Source organism: Canis lupus, chromosome 2 (assembly GCF_011100685.1).
Source record: "Canis lupus familiaris isolate Mischka breed German Shepherd chromosome 2, alternate assembly UU_Cfam_GSD_1.0, whole genome shotgun sequence".
Classification (NCBI taxonomy): domain Eukaryota; kingdom Metazoa; phylum Chordata; class Mammalia; order Carnivora; family Canidae; genus Canis; species Canis lupus.
The window spans coordinates 83,451,083-83,472,735 of NC_049223.1; the positions used below are offsets into that span (position 1 = coordinate 83,451,083).

The window sequence follows — 21,653 nt, forward strand, 5'->3', positions numbered from 1 at the left end:
GGGTGGGGCGGGGCGGGGCAGGGTGGGGGCAGCAGAGTTTAGCATCATCTTTTCATTGGTTAAAGAAAAAAAAAAAAACAACCTCAAGATTAACAGAGAAAAAGATTATTAAAAGGCAGGAATAGGGGATCCCTGGGTGGCGCAGCAGTTTGGCGCCTGCCTTTGGCCCAGGGCTCGATCCCGGAGACCCGGGATCGAATCCCACGTCGGGCTCCCGGTGCATGGAGCCTGCTTCTCCCTCTGCCTGTGTCTCTGCCTCTCTCTCTCTCTCTGTGACTATCATAAATAAATAAAAAAAAAAAAAAAAAAAAAAAAAAAAAAGAAAAAAGGCAGGAATAGTGTTAGAACCCTGGTAGCCCAACTGCCAGTGCACAACTCTATGTCTGCAATAGTGCTGTATGATCTTTGGGAAGCCATAAGCCTGACAATCTGATTTGGGACACTTGGGTGGCTCAGTGGTTGAGCATCTGCCTTCAGCTCAGGTCCTGATTCTGGGGTCCTGGGATTGAGTCTGGCATCGGGCTCCCCGCAGGGAGCCTGCTTCTCCCTCTGCCTGTGTCTCCACCTCTTTCTCTGTGTCTCTCATGAATAAATAAATAAAAATCTTAAAAAAAAAAAAAAAGAGCCTGACAATCTGATGAAAACTTGAGATTCTTGCTCCAGAATAATACATGTAGATCATATTTCTAATTATTTTCGAGAAGTTTATGGAGCTTCTCCACTCCACTCAAAGCTCAAAGAACCATGGCTAAAGCCCTTTGGTCTTTGCAGCCAAGTGGGCCTGGCTGGTGGGCTTGGTGAGGTGCAGTCCTGTCTTCTGACCCCATTCTTTAATCATGAGCACTCAGGCATTCTTTAAAGGAATACTTCCCACAGACCAACAGTTGATTATTGTGGTCATTTGCACTTCCTTAAACTCCTCTTGTGTACACACAAAAGCAAACAAAACATTCCCCCAAAGCAACATTAAAGGTCTGATTTCAACCCACAAAACTTCAAGAAAATGGAGATCTTTAGCCAAACTACATACATACAGAAACACAGATGACCTGAGTGCCTATTTAGTTGACAGGCCTGGCTTTCGGAGCTACCATTTCCAACAAGAAATAGTAATGTTAAGTTTCCTTGCTTTCTCATCTTAGATATTCGGCCTAATTTTTATAACACACCCAGGGTTCTTGGTATCCAAATAAATTTACACAGCAATTCCTCTGAGTAGCAGCCTGTGATGCCAACACTGATTAGTTTACTAAAGGCCAGAGAATTGCATGAAAAAGGACCCCAACCACATAGGGAGCAGGGTTCCCATTCAAGAGGCCTTGGGCCCTAGAAGGCAGTCCTCCTATGCAAATCCAAAGACAATAAAAAAGCCTGATATTCAATAAAATGCCTGATCAGGGCCACACAGGCCTTCATATTGATTTGGGGGTGAGGACTGGGACAAGGAGTACTCGACCCCTTTCTGCAGAAGGTTCTCTTCTTGTGCGGGCGCTCGGGCTTCTAAAATTGTTTTCCAGGGGAAGCAGAAGAACCAAGGAACACATGCGACTTCCATAAATGAGGGAGAATAGAGCAAAGGCCAACCCTTTTCACCAGGATGGTACAGAGAAACTCTGGAGAGACCCGCAGAGGCCACAGGCAAGCTACCAACTTCTTCATTCTTGTCTAGCAGGTTAGTGACAGGGTTCCTAACAGCCAAACTGGCCCGGATGGAGTCCGATTCTCCCACTCTTTGTGCCTGACACCCTCCTCCTCTGTAGCCTGGAACACTGTGGCTTTCATGTCAGGGGCACTGATGGTTCCCTGGTGGCTAAAGTCTGAACATTTTACATGGATGCAAATGTAAGAGTCAGAGTGAGGACCCATTTCTCTTGTCCCGCCTCTATTTTTCAAAGTTTTCATAACGTGCTAGCTCATTTTATCCTTATAGTGAGCCTGTGAGGTAGGTGCATTTCTATCCAAGGTTGAGGAAGGTCTCTCAATAAATAGTAAGTGCATTTCTCCCTCAAAAACAAAGAAAGTAATTATAAGACCAAAGAGGCTTCCCTATGTTAATTAAAATTTCATCAAATTAAATAAAATCTCGCAGTTGGGGCATTTAGAACTGAATATCAAAGTGCATCTGTTTATGCCAAGTTGAGTAGCTAAAAGGACAGTGGCAATGAGTGCAACTGCTAAAATGGTTCACGTCGCCGTGGGGGTGAAGGTCCCAGGTTGCATGAAGAATGATTCATGGCAGAAGTGTGCGTGCTCATTCAGGCTCTGAACCTGAGTCTGGTTCCCAACCGTGATTTAGAAAGTCTTTCCTGCTCCTCTGCTGTCTGTTTTGAACACAGGCCAAAGAGTATACTGTTTGACGTAACTACCGTACTGAAAACTGACCTGACTAAAGAACTATCACCTCTAGAAAAGAGTGTGGAAAACAGAAATAAATCCCCAGCTTTCACACCCCGTCACCAAGATCGCCACGCAATACAGAAGTGTTGCTCAACTCACTTTCTCACCTGCCCTTCAGACAGCCTCCCATGTGGCACCACTAACGGCTTCCCTATGCTAAAGCCAGCTTGACAGCCTCACAGACGGGGGGCACCTGTGATTTCATGGCCACACAGGCTCCAGCAGAAGGAAGCAGAGCACAGGTGCCTTCTCAAACCCTGTTCCTTCACAAGAAGGTCAACTGCCAGGAGGAAAGTCTGTGGAGCCAACAGGAAGGAGAGGGAAACAGAGGCAAAGAGTAACTCCCCTCCAACTACCTTTCCTTTCCCAGCTGCACGCATATAATCAGCTCCTGCCAGAAAAGAAATTGCAGAATAACAAGATGTCTACCAAACAAGAGGCCAATGAACAAAAAAGCCAACCAGACAGCAGGACACAGGAGAATGATACCACTGTCCTTCCTTCTGCTGCTCTAGAAGCCAGTTTTCAGGTCGGACTTTATCCTGCAAGCTGTGGGAAGTAACTGGTAGATTTCAGGTAGGAGAAGAGCACAATCAAATCCTAGGTTTATCAAAAGCGAGTTCACTCTGGTGGCATTGTGCAGGTGGCAGCGGAGCCCAGCAGGTTGGGGGTGGGACGAGCTAGTGCAGTGACCCAGGGAGGGGACAACCGGAACCCAGGAAAAGGCAGTGGTGGTGGACCCGAGGAAGAAGAGATAACGCGGGGGGCTCAGTGGACCCAGTGCCAGGTCATCAGACGGGTGGGGAGGCAGGGCAGGTGGGCAAGGAAGCAAAGGCCACATGTGCAACTCCTCACAGCCTCACAGCTATGACTCCCGAGGTCAGTGACAATGGATCTCACTTTTCTTTCCTTACCTTGGCAGCAGAGTTTGATACGCCGTGTGTGACATTCCTGATGAGGCCCCCGACATTTCCATACTTTATCAGTCCAGTAACCCCTTCAGAAACATCGTTCAGAAGCCCCATGGGGTTGCCAAGAAAGTCCACTGATCCCAAGATCCGGGCTGCCTGGCTGAGGAGCTCCTGTCAAATGGAGCAGACAGAGGAGATGAGAACCAGCACCTGTTGATACCTACAGGTAGGATGTCCTGAGCAAAAAGTTCTCGTCCTCCATTCTCATCCACACCCACAACAACCTCTTCATTCGCATCCATTGCAAGCTCCTATCCTTCCATGAGCTCCACCCAAGGTCTCCCAATGCACGGACCCCAGAGATGACTTCCAGTACTCAGAAATACTCCTCAAAGCCATTTCGAAGAATAAACAAGAGCTATGCAACAGGAAATATCCTTTACAAATATTTATTAGTATATACATTACACTCTTCATTGTTCCTAAAATAGGGAAATCATCAGCAGGAGAGTTCTAGAAGGAAAATGAGGAAGGAGAGTAGAGTGATAGTTCCCCTCATTATCAGCAGAGGGGGCGGTGCATAGAGAGGGCACGTTCAGATCTACCAAGTAACCTTCCACTTTCTGCATCTCTCCACTGTCTGATTCCAGATTCCAGGGATCTCTATGTCACTCTCCAAACAGTTGAATGGAAATATCACCAACTAAGAAAGTCAAGGAAGGAAGCAAAGAAAGAAAAGAGGGAGATAGGAGGGAAAAAAGGAAGTGGGAAAAGAATATATAACTTTGACAGTTAATAAATTTGATACGATCTTGACCTATCTAATATCAAAGAGTCTGGATAATAAATACAAATTGGAAAATGTCCAACTTGATAAAAATTTGAAGTTCAACTCTAGGGCAGGATCTCAGAGGCTCCAAGAACACTGATATGGTTGCTGAAAGTAGACCCATGCCCAATAAATAGAGAAGTCACAGTATTTTGTGTTATTAAAGCATCAATTAAACTCTTAAGAGTTACGACTAATCTAGTGGGAGCCCCTCCTGAGACTAGTTCTCGGAGGGACAAGACAGCTCATAAATCAAAGACACCATTTCAGGACTTTCATGATGTAGATGGCTTCATGGGCTGTGACCTGACCCCTTACAGCAAACGTTTAACTGGGTTCTCAATAGTAATGTCTTAGTAACCAAAATTCCCAAACAACCAAAACAAACATTCTGCTTATGTTCCAGCCACTAAGTACTTCTCCAAAGCTCACCTCCTGGAAATGTTTGAGGATATCATTGATGATGAACTCCTTCGTCTCATAAGGATGTACCCGAGTGAACGGATCCAGATTAATCACAGCGTCCTCAAACCGAATCAGTGGAAATCCCAAGGTACTCTTTAGGGCCTAGTTAGGGAGGAAAGGAAATGACATATGTAAGCCATCTGATGGCCTTCCAGGGTGCGGTAACTTTGGATTCCATGAAAGCTACAAGTTACATTAACTTTCCTATGAGAGTCAAGGTTTTGATATTTATAAATAAGGATTTTTCCTGTAACTATGAAAGTAAAATATTCACACAAAATATCTATGTAAGTCACCCAAGGTAACATAGATCCATAGAAATAAACACTATCAGCTTCACCACATAATTCTTTCCGGTCTATTCTGTATACATGTTGTGCTTTACTTTTTTTGACTGAAGTTACCACACATATAGAAAGGTGTGCTAGGGCAGCCCCAGTGGCTCAGCGGTTTAGCACTGCCTTCAGCCCAGGGCGTGATCCTGGAGACCCAGGATCGAGTCCCAAGTTGGGCTTCCTGCATGGGGCCTGCTTCTCCCTCTGCTTGTGTCTCTGCCTCTCTCTCTGTGTGTCTCTCATGAATAAATAAATAAATCTTTAAATAATTAATAAATAAATAAATAAATAAATAAAATCTTTTAAAAAAAGAGTCTCTCTGTTCTTTCCTCTAAAAAAAAAAAAAAAGAGAGAGAGAGAAAGAAAAGAAAAGAAAAAGAAAGGTGTGCTAACCAAACGTAGAGCTCAATGGTTTTTTCCCCAAAGTGAACACAACCACCATGTAACCATCACCTGGGAGACAGAGAGTAAATGATTACTCCCATCTAGGAAGCACTCCCTTTCCCAACCGTGGCCTCCCAGGTACTTCTCCCTCCTCCCTAGGGTAACCACTATCCTGACCTCTACTGCCTGCTTTGAATGCTCTATAAAGGAAACCATCAGTGCGTACTCTGGGTGTTACATATAGCTGCAGTTGCTTAATTTTCATTTTTAGTTCCAATATATGAATAAAACACACTTTATTAGGCCATGTTGTTATTGAACAATCATGCTGTTTCAAGTTTTGTGCTATTATGAATAATGCTGCTAAAAACATTCACAGACATGTCTTTGGGGGCCCATTTGTACACACTTTTCTTGAATATATACCTGGGAGTGGAGCTGCTGTGTCACAAAGACTGTACACATTCATTCCTCGTATACACAGTACTGCCCAACAGTCATTCTCAGCAGCTGAACTGGTTTATGCTCTCTCTGGCAGTCTATGAAATTTCCTGTTGTTCTACCTCCTCAACACTCGGTATAGACAGCCTTTTATTTATTTATTTTTAAAGATTTTATTTATTTATTCATGAGAGACACACACACACAGAGAGAGAGAGAGAGGCAGAGGGAGAAGCAGGCTCTCTGCAAGGAGCCCAATGTGGGACTCGATCCCAGGTCTCCAGGATCACACCCTGGGCTGCAGGCGGCGCTAAACCGCTGTGCCACTAGGGCTGCCCTAGACAGCCTTTTAAAAGACAAATATTCTGATGGATGTATAATGGTATCTCAGTGTGGTTTTAATTTCCATTTTCCCGGTGAAGCATGAGATGAGGCACCTTTTCACACTCAGATTGGCCATTTGGATATCCGTTTTTGTGAAGTGTCTACTCAAGTCTTTTGCTCATTTTTGTAGTGGGTTGTCGAATTTTTTCTTATTGCTCTGTAGGTATAGGTGTTTTTCTTACCCATTTTCTATATAAGTCCTCTGGTGAACAGATGTACTACAATTGATTGCAATTATCTTTTCCCATTCTGTGATTTATTACTCTTTAAATAGTGTGTTTTGATGATCAGAATTCTGTTTTAATGAAATCCAACTTACCAATCTTTTCCTTTAGGAAAAGAGCTTTCTGTTTCCTGGTTAAATTATTATCTACACCAAGGTCAGAAAGGTACACCCTGTGCTTACTAAAAATTTTTTTATTGTTTTACTTTTCACATTTAAATCTATAATCTATGTGGATTTGATTTTTTTTATATGCTGTGAAGCAGAAATAAAGATCCATTTTTTTTTCCCAGATGGGTATCTAATTACCTAAGCAATGTTCACTAAAATGATCACCCTCTCCCCTACTGCAGTGTGGTATAAACTTTGTCATAAGTTGAGTAACTGAGTTTATGTGTCTGTTTCTGGATCCCCCCCCCCCTTTTTTTTTTAAAGATTTTATTTGTTTATTCAGAAAGACACTGAGAGAGAAGCAGAGACTCGGGCAGAAGGAGAAACAGGCTCCCTGCGGGGAGTCTGATTCAGGACTCGATCCCAGGACCCCAGAATCACGACCTGAGCCAAAGGCAGATGCTCAACCGCTGAGCCACCCAGGCATCCCTGGATTCCCTTTTGTGTTTCATTTTGTCCTGTCTTCTACCAATACCACACTGTCTTAATTACTGTAGTTTTGTAATGAGTTTTGAAATCTAATAGTATAAGCTCTCCAACCTTGTTCTTTTCTCCCCGCCCCAGGATTACCCTGGTTATTCTTTGCACTTTTCATTTTCAAATAAATTTTAGAACCAGCTTGTCAATCTGCCACAAAAAGTTGTTGGAATTTTCATCAAGATTGCACTGAATCTATAGACTAATTTGAAGAGAAATGCCAACTTCACAGTATTAAATCTTTCAACTTATCAATGTGGTATGTCCCCTTATCTATTTAGTTCTCTTTTCTCTTAATGTTACATTGTTTTTCATGCAAAGGTCTTATATACACCTTTGTTGGATTTATTCCTAGGTATCTGTAGTAGATTAAAAATGGCCATATCTTCTTTACATCTTGTACCATTAGTAGAGACTATTTCATCTGTGCTGACCTTGTAATTTGCTTCAACCAAGAAAATGCGTGGAAGTAACACTGTGTGACTGCTGAGCCTAGGCCTCAGGAGCCTTGGAGCTCATGTTCTGCCCTTTTTGCCACCTCCAGCATGTGAAGAAGCTGAGAGTCCATGTGCAAGGAGGTTCTTTTGACAGCCAACACCTAACACTTGACATGTGAGTATGGTCATCATGTACCAGTCAATCTCAGTCGACTGCCAGATGAATAACCACAGGTGAGTCCAGCAGAAGCAGCATTCAACAGAGTCCAGCCTATATCGCTGACCCATAGAACTGTGAACAAATAAAGTGACTGTTCTGAACCACTAGGTTTTAGAGTAGTTTGTCACACAGCAATAGATAAAAATATTACATTTGATGTTTTCTTAACTCTTTTGTAAACTAGATCCTGCAAATTTCCTTTTTCTCCATAATTGTTGCTGACATGTAGAAATACAATTGATTTTTGTACACTATGTCCAGTGACCTTTGTAAATTTACTTATTCATTCAGATAATAATTTATCTGTGCATTCTTTTAGATTTTTCTAACTACATATTCATGTTCTCTGTAAAGAAAGTTTTCATTTTCCTGTCCAGTTCTTATACAATTTATTTCTTTTATTTCTTCTGTAATTTTTCCAGCCTTATTTCACTGACTAGGATCTCCAGCATGACAGTGAACAGAAGTGATAATGGATACCTTCCCTGCTTTCAATATATCACCACTGAGTATGTTTGCTATAGCTTTTTTATAGATATACTTTATCAGGTTAAGGCAGTTCCCTTCTATTATTTACTTGCTGAGTTATCATAAATAGATGCTGAATTTTCTCAAAAGGCTTTAGTGCAACTGTTGAGATAACCATATTTTTTCTTCTTTTCATTTTATTGATGTGGTAAATTACATAATTTATTTGAAAATACTTATATTTGCATTCCTGGAATCCATTTTAATTATATTTTCCTTCTTCTACATTGCTGTATTTAATTTGTTAATATTTTGTTTAGATTTTTTACTTCTATGTTCATGAAAAAATTCTGGTCTATAAATTTCCCTTATTTGGTTATTTTCAAAATATAAATTATAGGGCAGCCCGGGTGGCTCAGTGGTTTAGCGCCACCTTCAGCCCAGGGCCTGATCCTGGAGACCTGGGATCGAGTCCCACATCGGGCTCCCTGCATGGAGCCTGCTTCTCCCTCTGCCTGTGTCTCTGCCTCTCTGTGTGTGTGTCTCTCATGAATAAATAAATAAAATCTTTTACACACACACACACATATACACACACGTGTGTACATACATACATATATATAAATTATAGTTTTCTGGTAAACTTCTTGAGCACACTTACATTTATTCATTAAAATTCTGTGTTTGATAATGCCAACTTTTGGGTTATCTGTGGGTCTGCTTCTAGTGTTTGTTTTTAATCTTGGTCTCCTCTATTGGTAGGCCCTGTAATTTGTGACTGAATATAGCATTTTCTATGAAAACTTTTAGATACTATGGATGAGTCTTTAGTTTCTAGCAGGCAGTAAAAGAGGTTTCATCCAATCAGGATTTGGGCTTTCTCAAGGCTGGATTTCAGTCTTTGTGACTCCTGGTCTATTTTAGTCTTTATAAGGCCTCATATAGTATCAGTGGTCCATTCCTCCACTTTTAACTACCCAGCACCAGAAAACTGCTAGAAGGTCTACTTTGTTTTCCTGCCTCTTGACTGCCACTTTCATCTTGGCCTCTCTCAGACTAGGTTACCTAGAAATTGGCACCTGCCTCAAAATATACAGCAGCTCAGACTACTAGGGGCTCTTTCCTGTCTGTCCTTTCTCTGTAAGATATTAGCCCCTCTTTCGATTACCAGCTCTCTTAGTAGCTAATGTTTGCTATGCCAGCCCCATGAGACTGCCAAGAGCCTTACTCAGACTCTCTGCCTTTGGCAGCTGCCTTCTGCTTAACTTCTCTGCATTTCTCCACATGCCACTTATAGATTAAGATTATCTCAAGAATAAAAGCAAAGCAAATGTTGGGCTCACTTTATTGAGTTTCCTTCCTCACATAAATCTTGGACCCTCAAGTCCTAGATGTCCTGGTAGATTTCCAGCACTTTCAAATAGACCTTTGGGGGTTTTCTTCTATCAAGCCTTTCTTGCAATTCTCAGCTAGTCTGGCTCCACTATAAACCAATTAACAATTTCTGGATATGGTCTATTTTCCAATTATATTTTGTTTAATAAGATTGATCTCTTAAGGATTTTAGACAGCACGCAAAATACTCTTCTTCTTTGAATGTGAAAATACTTTTTCATGCTAATGTTAGTAAATCTTTGATCCGCATGGAATCTCTCCTTAGGATATAAGTAACAAATCTAATTTTGTATTTTTCCAATTGGCTATGTAGTTGGTCTAACAGCACTAACTAAAACATCTATACACTCCCCAGTGAATCAAAATGTCTTTATAGTAAAACCTCCTGCGCAACTTCATGCACTTTCTATTTTCTCCCTTATTTTTTCATCTTTTAGCATGCATTTTCAGAGGCTGCCTTAAATTCTTTTTTGGTAGCATCTTTTATTGGAATGAGATTGTTATAACTGAAGAAAATATAGATGGGATGTTTTAAAACCAGAGAATGGGGAAACTTTTTTGGGAACTCAAATACAGATTCAAACAGGCAAAGGACTGGTAAATTTGATGACATAAAAATAGAAGGCTTTCGTGTGGTTCATACATACATCAAAAGTAAAAAGCCAATTGAAAAGCTGAAGAAAGAAACTTTGCAACTCATATCAAAGACCAACCGTATATAAAGAGCTTCTAAAATTACAGGTGGTAAAAGATCAATAATATGATTTTTAAAACGGGCAAGGGGATATGACCAGACGGTGTGGTTCACAGAGGAAAAAATGACCCCTAAACAGATGGGTCAGGAGAAGTAGAGGAAAAGAAAGCTGTGAAGACAAAGAAACAAACAGAAGAATAAGGGGAGAACCAGAAAGGAATGGGGAGTCAGCAACACCGAATATGGCAGAGGACCCTACAGAAAAAAGGCCCTGGATCCGGGCCCTTGGGGGGTCACTAGTAACCTCCCACTAAAGAATGTGAGATTAAGAGTATTCTTAGGTTAATTCAGCCTAACACAGTAATTCAGCCCAACACTCTCACTTTGAAAATAAAGAAAACCAGAGAAATGTTAAGTGGATGACCTACACTCATGCAGTTAGTTACTGGGAAGTTTTAGGCTCGAAAGTGCTCATTTTCACTACAGTACCCACCCATCAGGTGGGAAGTGTGAAGACCAGGATGGAGGATGATACTATTCCCCTAAAAAACCTTCTGCTATTCATTCATGCATGCTGCACCCATCCACGTGGCGGTGACAGGAGAAACTGAGGTGAGGCCTGGTCAGCTGAACTCCTTTGCTTCGAGCCATACAGTAAACAGCCGGGAGAGGTACTGACATCAGCTGAGCAGTTTGTTTTGCCAGCACAACTCTGAGTATTACTTTCTTCTCAGAGGAGAGGAAATGAGATCCAAACAAAGGCTTAAGGCAAAAGGTTTTTTAGCCCAGCTTCCTCATTGCAACCAAATACCGAAGAAAAGGAACCGTACACAGTAGCAAAGACTCGGAAGCCTCTACCAAGTTGTCAAAGCCCTCACGAGAGACACTCTCCCCTTTCTGAATGGCTAATGTACTTCCGAGGAGATACTCCGGTCCTTTGGTAAAAATGATCTCCACCTCGTCCTTTACTGCTTGTGGGCCTCCCACAGTTGCCAAGAGTGGAGATTCAGCCTTTGGGGGTGAATCACTCTGCCACCTTCAGGTTGTTCTGGTCAGTCCAAGTAGACCAGATGAGAGGGAAAGAGCTATAAGCAGGACTTTTTTCCTGTAGTAACTAAATGACTAATCAAATACAGTAGTATACAAAGTTGATGCTTATTTATTCAAGTGGCAGACAGCTTCCTGTTATACAGATTCTAGAGACAGCAATCTGTGCTCAGGAGTTCCTAATAAAACTAGGAAACTGTCTAGTCCTACCTCTACCAGATGAAAACTGCTGAAGTTTTCCAGAAACTTTAGAGAGCTGAAAGAAGAAATACCTGTCCATATGCCATAAGGTCTCAGATCACAAGCCAGTCCCTGGGCCACGTCCTTTCCTTTCTTAGTTTATCCTGCACTAAACAGAACTGTCTGGAATTCATTCTTTAAAGGTTTATTTATGGTACATAGAGACTGTTTATGTGAAGCAGGGTATTTGCCCATTTCCCTCCTGGGACAGTGTTTAAAACTACAGGGATATTTCCCTCTCTGGCACTTTCTGAAATACAATTAACAATACTGGATCTTTTTTCCTTTTAACAAATCTGGTTTTTATTTAGGGAGGGGAGGAAAAAAGTAAAGGGTCTGAAGTTTCCCAACAAATTATTTCAAGCCTTTGAGAAGACAGTTTTAGGCTTTTTAAATAGTGTCTTTGTTTGAAATTCCCCCTCACCCCCACCCTCTTGCTCTCTGACCATTAAAATGTGGGTTTTCTTCCAAACTAGATTGCTCAATTAAAGCCCTTCTTTTGTAATACCCCAATGCTCTAAATGGGAAAAGGACTGCTGTAGGCCACCTCGTGAAACCTTTTAAAGGCTCCTGGCTTCTTTTGATCTTTCAAAAAAACCCCAAAGTACATATAAGCTACCTGGCGTTTTTCGATCTTACCCTGCTAGTCTCTAACATGCGCGCCTGGGAGAATAATGGAGAGAAGGGGGGCAGGGAGGAATGTCTCTGCATTTGTGAAATGGAACTATTATCTCCCCCTTCTCCCATCACAGAGGAAGGAATCCAATCGAGATAGCAGATGGGAAACTGCTCTGAGTCCTTCTGAACAGACACTATATCTGGCAATAATGTACCCTCAGTGTAAACCTGAAGAGACTTCCCTCTGAGACTTCTGACAGCCTCACTTCTGGCCTGCAGTCAAGAGAATCAAGATAATTATTCCTTCAATACCAAAGACATGGTTACCTTTTAGTCAGACTCTTGCGATTCCTGCTCTGGGATAGCACTCCATTCCCTAAGCACATACTTTTAGCCATTACATATTCATCTCAAAGAGCATATTGCTCTTCCTAAGAGCTACTAATAAAGGGATATTACTCTGTTAGGAAACTCTTTGAATAAATGACATTATTTTATGAGCCCCAGACTCCACTAGGAGAACTCGAGACATGGTGAAATGGTGACTTCCACAAGCTTAGAATTTAACTCTGAAGTCCCAATTCCCAGCACCCTGCCTGAAACATTAATGTGCCCCATTCGGGGTACCCCCCGCCCCACGCCTCAAGACACGGCTGTTCCACTGGATTTCTTTAACGATCATTTGAAAATGTCTTCAAAATGTTCCTTCGGTACAATGCCAAGTGAAACATTCGACTTAACGGATTCCCAGTTTATTGTTCGCAGAGCGTACATGCAAGCATCGGTACCATATAACTGGGGTCTGGAGCTACTTCAACTGTAGGAAATCATATTGCATTTGTCAGTCTGGGGGAAAGTTTTCTGCTGGGAGCAATTTGAAAGGAATAGTTAGGTGTCTGTGTTTCTAAGTAAGATGATTTAAAAAACAAGAAGTCCTTAACTCTCAGGAAATGCTTAACATTGGTTTGTTGGGTGAGTGCCAAGTGTTCTGGGGGAATATATACTTTATCAAACAAACCCATTCCAAGGGGTCACATAAGTCAAGTGGATACTTGTGGATATTAGCAAGATAGTGGTTTTCCCATGGTTTTCCCCCCACTCCCATGCTAATTATAAGTATCTTTAGTCTCCTGGGAAACATGAAATTAAAGCCAATCAAGCAGACAGGAGAGTCTGTTGGAAAGGGCACACGGCGCTGTTCTCAAGACAGTTGCAAAGCAATTCCTGCTCCTCTGGTCCCTACTGGCACTCCCGATTGCTCATCCCCAGCTTGCCATCAAAATGAAGCAGTCGCTCTTGCTCCATCCCAATCTAGTATGATCTAGTGTTCACCAGACTACTGTCTCATTACCTACAGGTCTATTTTAGAAGTTGTGAGTTGGCAAACCACGCGCCACAGGAGGCCTGCACATGTGTTTTGTTAGACCCAAAACGTTTTTAAAGAAAACAACTCAAACTGGTGGCCAACGTTTCAAAACCAGTAGATTCCACATAAAAGTCCAGATTTCCGGCTTCACTTGAAAAATCTGAAGATCCAGCAACACTGGGTTCATGTTACCCTGTGAGATAGCAACTGGCGGGACCTGAGCTGAAGCTGCCCCTTCAGGTGAAGTGAGCAAAGCCGACATGCAACGGTCCCCACAGTACTGCTTCACTTGCTACATTGCTAGCATAATCCCGGTAGGCATCTGAATTTATATGACTCCACACTTATTATTATTTTTTTTCAGGTCTGTAGCTATCCCTGTTCAGAAGAGAGGCCATCATGCAGCATCTGAAAGGAGGCAGGGTGAGTCAGTGGACACGTCCTGGGCTGGTGGTTAGTAGGGGGATGAATGCCTTGACAACCATCTTCAAGGTCAACAAAGGAAAAGAACTGGAAGCAATAGGTCTGAGCTGCAGCGAGGCAGATTTAGACTCAGTCTAAGAAAAGACTTTCGAAAAGACCTGGGGCCTCTTCCTGCTCCCATCATGGCCTATCTACACAGGCTTGAGTTAAAGAATGCTTTGAACGCCAACAGGCTTGTTCACTGAGCAAGGGGATCACTGAGGACTCTTACAGCTCTAAAATTCTCTGATGCCTTATCTTCTAGGGGGTAGATAATATACGGTATAGTATAGCACAGTCACATAGGCTTGCATTTGAATCCCAGCCCCATCCCTTCATTAAAATAGATCTTATTACAGCAAATGAAGACAGAATTCAGGCTGTATCTGCCAAGTGAGGACCAGGATGATCTGCAGGCACGTCACATTCTGATCATGGTGGTATGTGAGGTCACACCTCAGTGGTACGTGGCCAGTATGTTCCTTGAAGATGGCTGACATTTCTAGTGTCAACCATTCACAAAGAGATAGATACTGATGAGGAGAGAACTAAGAGGGCAGGCAGGTCTTGGGCACAAAAGGAAGGTATTATCTTGGTTGTAGCTTTTCTCCTGAATCTGGTAGTGGCCCTAGGAAAGTAGGCTCTTACCTCACTGAGCTAATAAGTCAAGAGCTAAGAAGATGGCAGATGAGTTTTATGTGATTCTGTTTACTCTCATTACTCCTCAATCTTTAGCAGTCTTACTTAAATGTTTTCTAAAAAGTACGTATACATATACGCGTGTATACGCGTGTATATATGGTATGTATATGTCAAACCTTCAAGAAGGGAAACCTATAAAAATGTCTGCTATAAACAATGATCCTGGACAGAAAACGCAAATAGTAAACACACTTATTCTCTTACAGGGAAAGTCATTTAAATAACTTATCCAGATATCAGCTTACCTTAAGATCCAATGGTAGCTTGTTGGAAGTGAACACACTCAGCTTGATCTGGGGAATGCTGATTTTGAGATTTTCAAAGTAGTATCGAATTGGTGTTCCACCTTGCTCAACTGTCTTTTCATGGAGGTTTTCATCATACTTTTCCACCTCTAGTACAAGAGTAAAATTGTGAATTTAAAAAAAAAAAGAAAGTCTCCTGAAGTCTCACGATTCAAATGCTAACATTGAAAAAAAATTCATAGAAAATGTACACATCTCTCTAAGTTTAGTTTTTCAGGATTTGGTGATACGTACAGTATCCTGATGCCATTTCTTTGCAAAAGAGATCTGTTTCATGTTGCTTATCAAAAAGTACAACAGCCTAATCTTTTGATTTGTGACTCTCTGCCATCTGGCAGATCTCATCTTTGGAAAAAATCATGCAGGTGGGGAAGCCAGAGGTCATGGGTGTGTTTGCTGGCTATGAGTTTTCTAAAACCCTGCTGTTACGCTTGTCATTAATGACCCAGATTATCTGAATTTATTTCATAAGATGATATCCAAATATCATCCATTGGAGTAGAGTTTAACTGAATCATAATGAACATGACCAATTAAATAACGCATCTGAGTGAAACAGAATGCCTTTAAAAAGAAACAGGCTGTAGGCTATAAAGCACTGACGTCATGACAATAAGCACCCTCTTTCCCAAATGGTGGGCATTTGGGAAAGCAGCAGAGTCAAGGCAGATTTTTTTTTACTTCTCGTAAGTGAAAAGGAGTACTACGAGCTGGCACATGGCAATGTGCTCTTTCACTTGCTCCTGTGCCCACACCCTCTGGTCAGCCATTTTCACTTGGCTTTATGTGCCTTCGAAATAAAACCAAGGAGACTGTACAGGTCTGCCTAACAAACAAACCAATGTATACTATAAGCTATTATGGTTCTATTTATAGAAAACAAGGGACTAGGTTTTAGAAAATGTCACTGCCACAGAGACCTGCCTATCTGTATTCAGGGAACGGAAACGGCCAGAGAAAGTGGAGGAGATGCTCCAGGAAAAGACAGGCCAGGAGCTTACAAACATCTAAATCAACTATACAATGCTTGGTAAGAAATTTATTTAGAGCAACTTACAAGAAAAGCACGTCCAGTAAAATTTAAAGTATAACTTCCCAGGAAGGTGCCAAAAGAGACTGGCTACCCGGCAGGCAGACCCTCAACTGGCTGTCTGAATACAAATAAACACCAGTGTTCCAACCCAAAGTGGAAAACACAGTCTTAAGCAGACAGGATCTTGCTCTTGATTCCAAGTACACTTAACGTTTAAATTCTATGTCTGAGTTAAAGAGCAAAATTATTTTTCTTGCATGGTGTGTAAGTATATACATATGCACACATGTCCCCCAGTGATTTTTTTTTCTCTAGCCCATGTGGGCATATAAATGTACAAGTCCATATTACCATGTCTTTAGGCTTAGTATGCAATTTAGTCTTCAAAAGACTAAGTATTACCGACTTCTTTCTAAGCTCTATATTCAATCTTACAAAGGCGATGAGGAGGAAACTAAAATACAGAAACAAAAGCTACATGATTTCTGTAGTGACTGTTGGAACATGGAGGGTTTCCAAGAGCTTCTCTCACTCCCCTCTCCAAAGAGTCAAGTAGCTAGGAAGCTTGGTAATGACACTGAGGCATACAGGCATGGATGTAAAAAGTTAAGAAGTTAAGGCTAGCCAATTTTTTGTCCTCGCATAAACCAAAGGAACGGCCGAAGGGATTTGATTCTTGCCCAGAGTCTGTTTACTAAACAAAGGTTAAGAAGCAAAGTGCTTTGCTAAATGACAAACATCATTTCTATTATCTTCAAACAGATGAGTCAAAAAAAATCCACAGCGAAGAGGAAAAGTATGCTGCTTCCCAAAGGCTTAACCCTGGGTACCCCAGGACAACTCCAAAAAGCTTCCTCCGTGTCCACATCAGCCATCAGCCCTCCTCCCCCATCAATAGACCGAACTTGGAAAAAGCCGCTGAGACACAGGCCTCAGCTTCTGAGCTCGAGCTCTGAGGTGGAAAGGGAGCTTGTCGGGCACTCAGAGGCTACCCATCTTCACAACCAAACTAAAAAATGCCATTCTTGGGTCAGTTCCCAGACACAAACTTAGAACATTTGACGTACCTGATTCTGCTTGATCATAGCCAAAAAAACTCAGCAGCTTGAGGAGCAGTTTCTCCTCAATTTGCACCGTGAATCTCTGAGCTGTGATCATCAGATGCTAGAGAGAAAGAAATTCTGATTAATAGTGTAAACACCAGAAGGAATTTTCATCTGTGCCATTAAGAAGGACACATCGCCAAATGATTTCTGGCTCATCTCTCTCTACATTGTCATCATTAGCCAAAAATTCCAGGAGAGGTTTAATACAGTTTGCCACCCTACTGTTTGGTTTCCAGGGCATCTGTATCTCCTTAGTCAGGATCGCGCTTGCAGATGGGCTGCGGTGGACAGGGTTATGGTGCTGAGCTCACATGGACAGCAGCTAGTTTAAGGAGCAGTAGGATTGGAGGGCCCCCACTGGTAATGGTGACAGAGGCCCGAAATATGGAAGCAACCTCTTAGCTCCCACTTTTCCAGAATTTGCTGCCGTTATCAGCTCACTCATATGTGAAAAATTCTCCAGGAAAGAAAGTTTATCTCTTTTGAACAACATGCTTTTATTAAACAGCGTGTTAGCTTATGTGGGAGGACATCTGTCCCGAGGTCAGACCCCTCCTACCACTCCCTTTCTAATTATTCTATTTTAATAACACATCTGGATCATGCCTGGTCCTGACCAATCTGGAAGATGTTATGCTTTCCCACAGAGACTTTTTACTCTGACAAATACAGGCTCCGCCCCTACAAACTGGGCACTCTCACATGCAGTCGAAGCCACAGTTGAGAATACAAGGTGCTAAGAGCAGTTATTGTAAATCCCTCTACACCACGGAGTTAAGTCCACAGGACAACTTCCAGCCACACCCCGCACTGCTGTTCAGGGACTCAGCTGTGAGGGAACCCATCAGCCTCCTGCCATCATGCCAAGCCCACCAGGCTCTCCCCTCAGCCTACCTTGTAGATGTTGGTCAGTGCGCTCTTACTGGGGAACTTTACTGCATTCACTTGCACGGCAGGGCCGGTCTCGATGACCTCATTCTCGTTGCTCAGGGGAGTCACGTAGAGCATGAAGGGCTGAGTAGTTCCAATGAGCTGATTGTCCACCTGGCACATGAAAAAGCAGCAAAACAAAACAAGAACAGACAACTGCTCAGTTCTCAGCTACCATTGAGTGGGGTCTCATCCTATGCAGGACACTCAGAGAAAGTACTGCTGCCATTTTGCTCTAGAAAAATTCATTCTGGGATCCCTGGGTGGCTCAGCAGTTGAGCGCCTGCCTTCGGCCCAGGGCGTGATCCTGGAGACCCGGGATTGAGTCCCATGTCAGGCTCCCTTCATGGATCCTGCTTCTCCCTCTGCCTGTGTCTCTGCCTCTCTCTCTCTCTCTCTCTCTCTGTCTGTCTCTCATGAATAAATAAATAAAACCTTTAAAAGAAAAAAAAAATTCATTCTCGCTGCAGAGCAGCACTAATTGCAGTAGGGATGGCAACAGAAGCTCTCCTTTATGAGGTGAGTACTATGTGCCAAGCACCAAGCTAGCCTGATGCAGGAGCTGAGTCACAGGACACCTGTCAAGAGTTACTGCAGTCAGGGTCCCACTGCAGCCCTAACCACCGCCTCCTTATGGCACAGATGAAGGAGCTGAGGAGAGAGCCCCTTGACCCCAAGCCCAGTGCTCCTGACCACTAGGATACAGATGAATGAAGTGAAGCGACACCAGACCGGGAAAACTAGGGAATCAGTGCTTGCCTGGCCACCAAATGCAAATAGCGGCCTTTCCCAAAGTCGAGTCCCTGTTGGGAATGAAATGATGAAGCGGCATCAGGCACTGCTCTATTCGCCCACAGCCGTCAGCACCATAGCTGAGTGTGCACTCTGCACCGCGCTATGGTTGTGGACGGCAAAAGGCTCATGCGGGGAGCACCCACCCCCACTTGCTTGTGTCAAAGCTCCGAATCAGGATGAGGGAAGAGAACATCCGTTGGGAACCTCTGTGTGTACTTCCCACACATTACTTAGCACATCCCTTACTACAACCCTAAAGGCTAAGATTATTCCTCCCCATTTTACAAACGAGTAAACAGAAGCTTAGGGAACTCAGATCACTTGCCCACATTCACACGGCTAAGTGAAACGGAAGAGTTGGGACTCAAATGGAGGTGTTTCTGGCCCCAAATACTGTGACCCTCCCATTATGCCACACGGCCTGCCACGCAGCCACCTGTAGAGCCGGCTGGCTCTCAAGCTGCTGAGATAAGGGTGAGGGACCGTGAACACATTTTCCTACTTCCATCCTTGCCCTGATCGTGTACTCCCTGCACAGCAGCAAAGTGATCTTTCAAAAATACAAATCAAGTCATGTCCCTCCTCCCTTTACATCTGTCTGTCAGTGGCTTCCTTTCCTCTTGGGATGAAACCAAACTTCTCGCCACGCCTCCACAGCCTGCCATGACACACAGTGCCTACTTCCCCGTCTTTAGCACACAGCACTCCCCTCCAGGTCCACTACAACCCCCACACATGAGCCTGCTGGCTATTCCCCAAAAGGGGGGCAACTCTCCTCTCAGAGTCTGAATTCTGAGGGAAAGCTTCTGACCCTAACATCCTTCTGCACTCATTCTCTTCCTTCAAGCTCAGCTCTCACTTCTTCGGGAGGAACTTCCCAGGCCACTTCACCTAAAGAGTAGCACCATCCTTCTGTATTCTTTTTAGCAATTCCCACTGGTGCCAATCATTATACTCGCCTGCTTGGGACCTTACAGGCTGCCTCCTTCCCGAGGCTGTAATTAGCCCAAAGGAAGCTGAGCCTTCATCTTCTGAGTCACGGCTGTATCGCTAGAGCCTAGTGCCATGCCCGGGGCACTGCTGCTGCTCTAAGAATTTACTCACTAAATGAATGACCTGTCATATCCAATAGAGGAAACACAAAAGTTCTCACCTTACTCTAACCTCTCCTTTATTCTTTCCCCAAACACATTTGATACAAGATGTATAAGAGTTATGAATTCTAGTTTTATTCTGCCAATTAGATTAGATGCTCCCTAAGGACGGGACCATTATTTTCTATTTTTAAACGTCCTTTCTCCCAATGCTGTCATCATAGTAAACTCTCAAATCTGTTTACTTTCTATGACTTACAGCCCACATTAAATCAAGAGGTATTATAGCAGAAAAAAAAATTTTGATTAAAAAGTTAATGAAATTCACAAAGCTCAAATGGCTCCTTGAATTTTCTCTCTGAGGTTAAAAAAAAAAAAAGACAAAGATAATAACTTTCTATCTGTCCTCAATCAAATGGGATGTGATTAGCCTGAACAATTTGCTCTTTGTGATATAAGACAAAAGAAAACATTTTTCTGAAAGGAGTTTTGGTATGGACAGCAGTGCATGGGTCCGCAGGAGGACACCCTGGAGATGGGCACAGACTGCCCACTTCCAGGAGGAACACAGGGTGCCCACCTGGGGAAAGAACCACAGTCTAGGTCTTTGGATCCTTCTTCTGGAAATGTTTACCAGGAACTGGTTTCCTGGACACATTAATCCTGCTGGCAGCTGGAAAGAAAAGCTGCAAGCATGATGCTACAAACAGAACAGCTGTCTTGACGGCATGACAACAAAACTCTAGCGGAGGGCAGCGCCGGTGGCCCAGCGGTTTGGCCCAGGGTGTGGTCCTGGAGACCTGGGATCGGGTCCCGTGTCGGGCTCCCTGCGTGGAGCCTGCTTCTCCCCCTCCCTCTGCCTGTGTCTCTGCCTCTCTCTCTCTCTGTCATGAATAAATAAATAAAATCTTAAACAAACAAAAAAAAACCCCTCTAATGGAAACTGTCAAAATCAACCTTATCAGAGCTCTGAAAGTTAACCAAACGCTTGCAACAATCCAGGGGTCATTTACTGGAGAAAGTTAGCTGAAAGGCAGCATGAACGGCCAGCTCTGTGGCATTCCCACGGTCCCCTCCCCAGGTCTGCAGTGGCCTTGAAAGTCAAGAGCCAGCCACACAACCCAGTGGCCAGTGCGGGGACAGGACAAGCTTTCAGCTCCTCCCAAAAGCTCCGTCCCCCAGACAACTGTCAAGTTTTTGGCTTGTCTGGCACCTCTCCTTCTCCTGGTATTAGTGATTTGTGTCTTCTCTTTTTTCTCTCGTGATCAGACTCCTTAGAAGTTTGTTAGTTTAACTGATCTTCTCAAAGATACAGCTTTTGACCCATTTCCTCCTTTTTTTCCATGGTTGTTCACTGAAAGTGAATCACTGAAGTGATTTCCACTGGGATTCTTAGTTTTATTTCCTTTCTTCTGCTTATTTGGGACTTACTTTGTTGTTGTTTAGTTTCTTAAGATGATACCTGAGTCCATAGTTTCCCGAACTTTCTCCTCTAATACAGCTATAAATCTCCCTTCGGTACAGGTCCAGGAGCGTTCCACCAACTTTGACATGTTGTGTTTTTGTCTTTATTCAGTTCAAATATATTCTAATTTCTCTTTTGATTTCTTTTTTGATCTCTGAGCTATTTCAGAAGTGTGTTTTTTAGTTTCCAATCATCTGGGGGACTTTTCCAACTATCTTTCTGCTATTTCTACTTTGATTCCGTTGTCATCAGAGAATAG

At 43.0% G+C, this 21,653-nt stretch overlaps 1 protein-coding gene and 1 long non-coding RNA gene across 11 annotated transcripts in view; one reads left to right on the forward strand and one right to left on the reverse strand.

Moving 5' to 3' along the window:
* Positions 1 to 21,653, reverse strand: part of VPS13D (vacuolar protein sorting 13 homolog D) — a 236,970-nt gene that overhangs the window by 77,064 nt on the left and 138,253 nt on the right. For all 10 annotated transcript variants that reach the window (XM_038531969.1, XM_038531968.1, XM_038531967.1 and 7 more), the window contains 5 exons: positions 18,005 to 18,154; positions 17,072 to 17,168; positions 14,912 to 15,060; positions 4,570 to 4,704; positions 3,312 to 3,479 (listed from right to left, as the gene is read on the reverse strand). In XM_038531969.1, coding sequence (XP_038387897.1) covers positions 3,312 to 3,479; positions 4,570 to 4,704; positions 14,912 to 15,060; positions 17,072 to 17,168; positions 18,005 to 18,154 — 699 coding nt within the window. The remainder of the gene's footprint in view (positions 1 to 3,311; positions 3,480 to 4,569; positions 4,705 to 14,911; positions 15,061 to 17,071; positions 17,169 to 18,004; positions 18,155 to 21,653) is intronic.
* Positions 13,405 to 20,806, forward strand: LOC119876087. Its single transcript, XR_005356183.1, has 3 exons — positions 13,405 to 13,742; positions 13,867 to 13,925; positions 16,767 to 20,806. It is a non-coding gene; the product is annotated as an uncharacterized LOC119876087 (long non-coding RNA).